This window comes from Nothoprocta perdicaria, unplaced genomic scaffold, assembly GCF_003342845.1.
Source record: "Nothoprocta perdicaria isolate Ctin4 unplaced genomic scaffold, notPer1 scaffold_5, whole genome shotgun sequence".
Classification (NCBI taxonomy): Eukaryota; Metazoa; Chordata; class Aves; order Tinamiformes; family Tinamidae; genus Nothoprocta; species Nothoprocta perdicaria.
In genome coordinates, this window is record NW_020455754.1 from 3,421,226 (window position 1) to 3,429,518 (window position 8,293).

General features: G+C 42.8%; 1 protein-coding gene across 1 annotated transcript; it reads right to left on the bottom strand.

Moving 5' to 3' along the window:
- Positions 1 to 402: 402 nt before the first annotated feature.
- On the bottom strand, positions 403 to 6,985 carry LOC112954524 (E3 ubiquitin/ISG15 ligase TRIM25-like). The gene is made up of 9 exons (XM_026047712.1): positions 6,344 to 6,985; positions 4,700 to 4,795; positions 3,566 to 3,799; positions 3,385 to 3,407; positions 2,427 to 2,563; positions 1,891 to 1,921; positions 1,748 to 1,779; positions 1,043 to 1,132; positions 403 to 724 (listed from the first exon to the last, which is right to left on the bottom strand). Exons 1-8 carry the CDS (start codon positions 6,962 to 6,964, stop codon positions 1,062 to 1,064), a joined length of 1,245 nt encoding a protein of 414 aa, XP_025903497.1. The 5' UTR covers positions 6,965 to 6,985; the 3' UTR covers positions 403 to 724; positions 1,043 to 1,061.
- Positions 6,986 to 8,293: the final 1,308 nt, after the last annotated feature.

The window sequence follows — 8,293 nt, forward strand, 5'->3', positions numbered from 1 at the left end:
TAAAGGTGACATCTGGAAAGCATAGCATGTGTTTGATCAGAAGAAAATATCTGTTTTTATGGCAAGGTAGCCAGTAAACCATCTTTATAGAGCCTGGTATTTTGCATGGCACTCTGAGTCTTCTGTCACGGAGGTGTTAGAATGTTGATTAGAGACTTACCAAGATGGTTTCATACAAAGATAATTCCTTATTATAAACATGAAATGTGTTAAATGTGATAACCCAAATGAGTGGCATGGACCTGAACAGCATTCAGTGGCAGCCTTGCACAACATTCCCAACAGTGACTCACGCTTGGTGGTTTGAAATCAAACAACCTTGCTTGTTGGTAGCCGTTTATTTGCCAGTCCAAGCATACAATGAGGACAAATCGCAGCAATTAATAAGACACAAAAATCCTAAGTACTATGTTACAACAGTCTACTCATTGAGTGCTAACAGTACTTGGAGATTTTCCTGTGCTTGTGTTAATTTTTAGCGCTTGTTTTCTAAATTTGCATCTGCTACAGGAATTGCTTTGGATAGTATGTATGCAGGGGAGGTTGAGACACTTGGAAAATATGCAGAATTAGAGGACATTTTTGAGTGCTTAATTCTGCCTTTCCATCTCAGTACTCGGGTTTTTTTTTTTTTTTATCTCTTCTTTAGTTCTAGGAATATGCAGGCCATTCTCTGTTCACATCTGCTCCTTCCAGCACACTCCTCATTTCAGTTGGTTTTATACTGTAGATATACAAAAGATGGAAAAGATTGAACTTTATTGTAATATTAAAGTACAATTTTATTACTATGTTAATTGCATATTCAACAAGTTCATTTCAATTCCAAATATTTCTTCTCTCTCCCATTTTGAGCATCTGGTTTTGCATAGAATATAGATATTAGTATATCTGTAGAAAACTGGGCTCATCAGATAAATAAGTAGCCATGTGCTTTGATTTAAAAATATACCTCTAGATTTGAGGCTGAATGGATGTTGAAAGAAAAGCAACTCTATTGCTTGGCGACATTGTATAGTTAAGACTCCTTTTAGTAGCTTACCTGCATTTCTTGCCTCATATCATTCCCACATATTTCTAGAAAAAGCATAGCCCCAATGAAAAACTGGAGGTTTTATTGTTTCCGATGGATCTGTTAATACAAATATGTTTGCAGTTAGGGCAGGAGTACATCGTCCCCTGAATCCCCTGAAAAAGAGCTATTCTCAAGCACACTTGTTTTATTACTAATCTGCTATAAGAAATGCTTGGCAGAGTGCTTCCCTCCCCTTGCCAAAAAAAAAAAAAAATGGTGAAAAAGATTTTATTGTGAATTTGTGAATTGGTGAACTCTTTGCAAACTGAACTTTAGCTGCTGAAAGGCAGCAATTAAAATATTTTGTTTCCAAAAAAGTATGTAGAAAACACATACCATTTTCTTCCCATCAGCACTAGCTGAGTATTGAATTAGTAGTATCTAAAGAGAAATAATGTTTACAGCTTTAATATATCCTGTAGCATTTGGATTTCTCTGGGAATTCTCTCAGGTGCTAGATTTGTTCAAGCTCCTCCTCAGTCAATGGGAACCCCTCTGTGGTCTTTCCTAGAACTTTTAACAAGTAATGAAGCAGAGCTACTCTCTCCCTCTAGCTTGAAATAAATGATTTCTCTGATGCATTCACACAGCATCTGCTTCTTGCTTTTCTCTGCAAGACTCACAGGCCCAACCCAGAGCCCTAAAGAAAAGCTAGTATTTTTGAACACTTACTTTTAAAAGATGTACCATCAGCTGAAATCGCACTATAAAGAAACAGCATTGAATGTTAGTGCATCTTAAAACAGAAATCACAGAGAACACATAGAAAACAGAAATTTGCAGAGAACATTTTATAAGTAAAGAAAAGGATGTACCTGCTCTGCCGTAACTGGTTCTTGAGTTCACCTAAGAAAAGTTAAGAAGAATGTTTTACACAGCTGGTAGTGTATTTGAGATTGGGACTTGGTGTTGTGCACTTGGATCTCACGGTCAGGGATTTATCTAGACTGGGGTGGAAGCGGGCAAATGAAGAGGATGTGTCTCAATAACATGACTGAACATCTAAAGGCTGTGGAGGCAGGTGAGAGCTTCACACCAGCACAAAAGGAGAAGAAATAGGCCTGATTTGAGTTAGCAGTAGATCCCTTTTTTCTTATTCACACAAATGGTCTTTTTGTCTTCACTGCTTTCCTTTCTCCTTTATCCCCATGCTATATTTTCAGCCCCCCAAAATTCCACTCGAGCTCTCACTTCAGATCCCCAGCTGATCCCTCAAGGCCACCCGCGTTGCCCCTTGCAAAAGAATTAACATTTGCAGGTTGTGAGCACAGCTCACTGGGTGGACCTTGTCCTTTGCTTGCCATTTTCTGCTCTGGGTCACTCCTGCGGTAGGTGCAGGCAGATCACTTACTGTACAGCTCCTGCATCAGCGAGTCCAGCTGGTTCATGAACATCCCGATCAGGTTTCTGCATCTGTGGATTTTGTTCGCATCCATTTCCACTATTGATACTTCCATCTGCTCAGGCTTGAAATTCTTATCCCTAATCCTGGGATACACAGACAGTCAATTCATCAATGAAAACCATTGCAATAGCATTGGACAATTAACAAACTCTAATGCTGGGCAAGCCCAATTAATTAGAAAGAACTCTGAAAATTAAGATTTTTTGACAATTTTTTGACAGAATATCACGTAAAGATTCTCTTTATCCAAGTTATACAAGTCACAATTTTTGTGAGTAACAATTTGTTAGACAATACCTATTAGACTTGGATGGGAATTTTTAAATGCTGAAAATGGGGAAGGGGGAGGCATTTTGCAAATATTCTTGTGTGAATAGTGTTTGACCTGTTACAGTTAGAGTGTTACAGTAGGTAGAGTAACTACCGTGGTGATAGAAAGAAAATGTCAAACGTGTTAAGTAGTGTCCAGGCTTCTGGAAAATGACTTTGATCCCACAAGCTACATTTTGACTTGCAGCACAGCTGTGAGTAGTGAACTGTGCTGCCGCCAGCAGAGCCCCTAGGTATGCAGGGATTCAAAGTTATCCTCACAGCCCAAGTTCAAATTCAGCCTTCATTCGTACAAGGTGTAGAACTGACATCTTAAAATTCAGCTAGATACCACATATGAGTAAATATGTAGCTACCAGTATGATTAAAATTAAAAGGGACCAGTGGAGTGACAGTCAAATATGTCTCCATTATCATTAATTGTGTGGACATGGTGCATTAACTCAGCTGGAATAAAAAACAGGTTTGTGATGTAGGGTGTGAGGATGGAGAGACACAAACAGTGTTTTCTAGAACTCCATTTATCAGTGTCATATTTTAATAAAGAAGAAAAATGTTTTCATGTAGAACTTACCTATCCTGTATCAGCTTAAATTCCTACAAAAGAAGATTGTGCCCCTCAACCAAAAAAAAAAAAAAAAGAGAGAGAGAGAGAGAGAGAGAGAGAGAGAGAAATTGTTAGTATGATGGCCAGAAAGGGCAACCAGCTAAGAACTGCATATTTTGATGAGAAAAAGTAGAATGCTGCTGCATACTTTGAGGAAGAGTAAAGCATCTGGTTGCTCTCTCATCTTCTGTAAAGACTGAAGATGCTGTGCAGCCTCTTCTCTCTTCTGTTCCATTTTCTTCTTCACTTCAGTAATGTCTGACAGTTGTTTTTTCTCATTGGATTGGATGCTACTCAGCATATGCTCTTCTTTCTTATTTATCTGTGCCCTGATTTCTTCAAACAGCTTCACCAACTGAGAAGTCACTGTTTTCGTATTCACCTAAAGGAGCAGTTAAGAAAAAACACTGGCTCAGGAACTCAGCAATTCAGCTTAGTGTGTCTGTTTGTTAATTAGGGTTGTATCTGTCCTTTGAATCGCATTTAGAAAGGAGACAACAAGCATTTGCTTAGAATGTCAGATTAAACATAGGATTATGAAAAATATCCTGATATGGCAACAAAATCAGATAAAATTCAGCTAGTAATGCGAGAAACACAGTGATTCACACTGAAAACCCACTTATATACTCAGGATGCTTTTCTTTTATAAATAAGAAAACTTGAAAAATATGCAATGATATATACAAAGCGTGGCCTGCGACTGAATGTCTGCCAAGTCTGCATCCTGGTTCATGAAACCACATTAAATTATAGAATTTACCAGCTTTTCCTTCTATATAGACAGGCTGGGATGCCAGGGAAGAGCCTGAATTCCGCCAGTTTCTTACAACAGTGTTTTCCTCACTGTGGACCACTTCTGTTTCTGCTCATCTGTTTCTCTAATTATTGGCTGCACATATAGTCCAAAAAGTTCTATATTTTCTTCCTTATCAGCCATGTTCTAGCTCAGAATTCTTTCTGTTCCTCACTTTACCTATTCATATTGTAGCTCTAATAATAATTAGTACTTTTTATAAGGAACACTTCAAGGATGAATTAAGTATTGTAAGTGAGCCAAAATGAATCCTGACAGTCGAACAAGCCTTTATTAAAGTAAAACTACAGAGAATTTGACTGCTCCCCAGTGGTTTGAGGCAGGCTAAGGAAGGCAGCACAGGCCACTGTGTTTTAGTTGCCATCATTTTTTATTTATTTTTATAAATACTGTATTTTTATAAATATTATTTATTATAAATGATGAAAGAAGATGCCTTGAATTTGCTGTGACTTGGACACAAACCTTGAGCTGATCCTCACTTTCCTGTAGTTTCTCCAAGGCTTTAGCTATGGCACTTTTATTTTCCTGCATCTGTTTCACAGTGTGARAAAGAACACCCTAGTAGAAGGAAAGAGAGCATTAACATTTATAACAGGCAAGCAACACAGGTATTTTAAAACACATTGGTTCATGGAGTGGCACGTGCAACTTTTATCTTACCATTCTCATAAGCACTCATTTCTTTGCATGAGACCTACATAAACTGTGTTTAGCTGCCTCATAAAGACCAAGCATAACTGAAAATCTGATGTGATTCTTGGAGTCTTTGAAGTCCATGTTTAATTTTTATATATATGTGACTTAAGATGAAGTAGGCTAATAAAGCAATAATTTCACTTTGCATAAATAAATTATGCTTAATTATAATACAGTGAAGACATTTTAATTCATCTGTAACAGCTCTGTTCCTGCCAAAATCTGCACCTGTGTCCACCCACATCCTTAGTTTTCACATCTGTCTACATTTGTGGAGATTTGAAGACAAGATAAGCAACCATCTTTCCATAGGATCAGCCTGACACTGGCACTTGACTCGCACAGCTGTTTGTTTTAATGGGCTTCACAATCTCTGAATGTTATTATAATGAATGACAGCACATTTCAGGAGAGATCTTAAACTTCAGGGATTAATCTCCCAGTATTATTCATTTGGCTGTGATGTGCTTGGGACTGGTTACTCCTCCGCTGCCTACTGCAGGGTTTTAGCACCAGGACTATCTGCTAGTGGCCACTGACAAGCACAGCTGCCGCATTCCTGCTTCTCCTCTCCCTTTAATAAAAGGAATGCAGGAAGACTTGGGTTTTCTGTGAACTATGTCACAGCTTGAAAATGTTAACTTTTGAAAAAAGCAAGAGACAGCTAATCAAATCCAATTGGTTCCTTGCACCAAAACCCTTCTCCATTTCCTTCCGAGAGGCTGCACTCTTGATTTCCTTCTCTATTAGAAGAATTTTTCCAAAGGACAAACACTGCCACGGAGATCTCCGCAGGCTCGGGGAGGCGGCCGCCCAGAAGCAGGGCAGCGTTGCACTCTCAGCAACTCAGGGCACACAGGAGGTGGCTATTTTCCAACACGTAAGCTGGTTTGTGCAACAGAGAAGCACAGAGGCTGTTTCTCGCTACCCCTGGAATGTTTCTCGCTAACTCCCGAGGAGGCTGTGGCCTCTGCCCGGAGGGAGCCCGGCTCCTCCTGCCGCACGCCAGGCCCCTGCAGGCAGCGAGCGGAAGGCGGCGGCCGGCCGCGCTCCGGCGCCATTAGCAACACTCACTCCTCACTCGCTCCGCGCCCATTCCCCCAACGCTGGGCAGCTCCGCCTGCCACGGGCATCACAGGCTTTCCCCACCCTTGATCCAGGCAGCCCCAAGGCCTTCCTCTGCTCTTGATCCCCTTGATTAAAACCAGTTTGGCAACCCACAGACAGTAGGGAAAAGCAAACTCTATTGCAGTGCGCCAGTAGCCACTGAAGCAGAGACTGATAACCCCTAAGACACTGCCCATCCCTCCAATTTCCCTGCAAACACTTTCCTGCCCAAGCCTTGGTGCCCCCTTCCCTGCAGGGCTTTGCCAGGCAAGCTCTGCTCGGTGTGGGCAGGGTGCCCCTTACCAGCGATTTGTCGTGGGCCTCCCTGAGGGTGATGACGTGGTGGCCCCTATGGGAGCCCTCAATGGGGCACAACATGCAGATGTAGGCACCGTCGTTCTCGCAGAAGCACTCGAGCAGCCTGCCATGCTCCCGGCACGTCCTCGCCTCAGCAGAGTGGCCTGCACCAGGCTCTACCAGGATGTGGTCCTTCTGCGAAGCCTTGGCCTCATGCTTGTTCAGGTGGGCCTGGCACAAAGACGAGTTGCAGGTGAGGCAGGTTTTCACAGCTGGCAGGGGTAGATCCAGGCAAAAATCACAGGGAACCACCTCCTTCTTCTCTACTGGAGAAGTCTTGGTCTCCTTTCTTTTGGAAGTGGTGGCCAGAAAGGTTTCCACAATGCTGCAAAGCTGAAAATTCCTCTGTAGTTCCAGGATGGGCCCTAGCCGTATCTTACACATTGGACAGGAGTAAGGGGCCTTGGAGAGCTGCTGGGCGCTGAGGGTCCTCTGGATGCACTCCTTGCAGAAGTTGTGACCGCAGCTCAGGGACACTGGATTTCTGTACAAGTTGAAGCAGATGGGACAGCTGAGCTCATCTTCTAGTCTAGAATTCTCCCCAAATTCTTCCTCAGCTTCTGCCATGGCTGCAGCAGTGACGGTTTAGCCTGTCTGCGAGAAACGAAACTGAAGAGAAACCTGTGGCTTTGTGCCAGACTTGCAGAACCAGCCAGCAGCTGCAGGACCTCCCTTCCTTCCCTCCCTCGTGACAGGAAGGCAATGGGTGCCCTGCTCTCTGCTCCTGCATGATCCCTCCTGGTCCTAAACAGATACTTTTGTCCTCTTCCTGAACACCTTTAGGCACCTCCAGGCTTTGACAGGTGCTTTCTGTTTTTACGGTCACTTGCAGAGGGATTTCTGCAGCTTAAGGGCACTGCTCCAGAAGTACCACTCCGCACGTGAGCCCCCAGCACAGGGGTGGAAGCAGCATGGTGCTAGGCAGGCAGTTACAGACATAGAAATACCTCCTACTAACATCCCCCACTGCAGGCCCAGACAAGCAAACCGAAGATAAAAACCAACCGAGAGCGTTATGAGGCCTGGTTGAGATAAGCTAGCAATTTCTCATGGCAGTTTGGGCGTTTTCTTCCTGTTCTCCACAGCAGTTACAAATGTTCCCCCAAAGGTAAAAAAGGAAGTCACTGTAGAAGCTTGGCAGACTTGCTGAGACTGGTCTCCCACTCTGTCAAGACGACAAGGAAAAGGCCTCGCTGAAAGGTCCCCTTCCTCCCTTTGCTCTGGGGTTTTGCCTAGGTCTCCAGCAAGGTCAGCCCAGCTAAGAATACACGTACCCTTACTGAGGGCACAGGGAACTTTGGAAGTACCCACCCCAAGACCCTTGTAATGCTTGAGTTATCCATGTTTCACAGAGGGCTCCTATCCATACAGAGCAGTTCCCGCACGCAAAGCGGGTCCACCTAGGCACGATTAACACACAAGGGGCTGGGTGGACACTAGTGCCTGGCTTTGATGAAACATTTTAATTTCTGAAGATCTCGGTGTCCTTCAGCAAGAGTTCATAAGTATTATTATATAGCAACAGAGGTTAGAATTGAGACGAGAACTATGTAAGTGATATACAGAGAGCTCACAGGGAACAAGAGCAGCAGAGAGTAAAGAAAACTTTACTGGGTCTTAGTATCTATGGTGAGGCTAGACTAGTTTCTGTAACGGAAGGCTTAGATTATGCAGTACAGGAGGGAGAGGGCAGAGGTAAAAGCTGATCCAGAAGAGCAAAGATCAGCACTGTCACTTGGTAGCTGCGTAGCAGTTAATGTTGCACCGTAAACATTTTTATAAATTAAATTACCATTGATATTTGCAAAGCAAATTACTTTAATAGCAAGCAGCCAACACAGCAATCTCTATAGCTGAGCAAAAAAGTACAGCTTAACAGTATGTCCATCATGATTA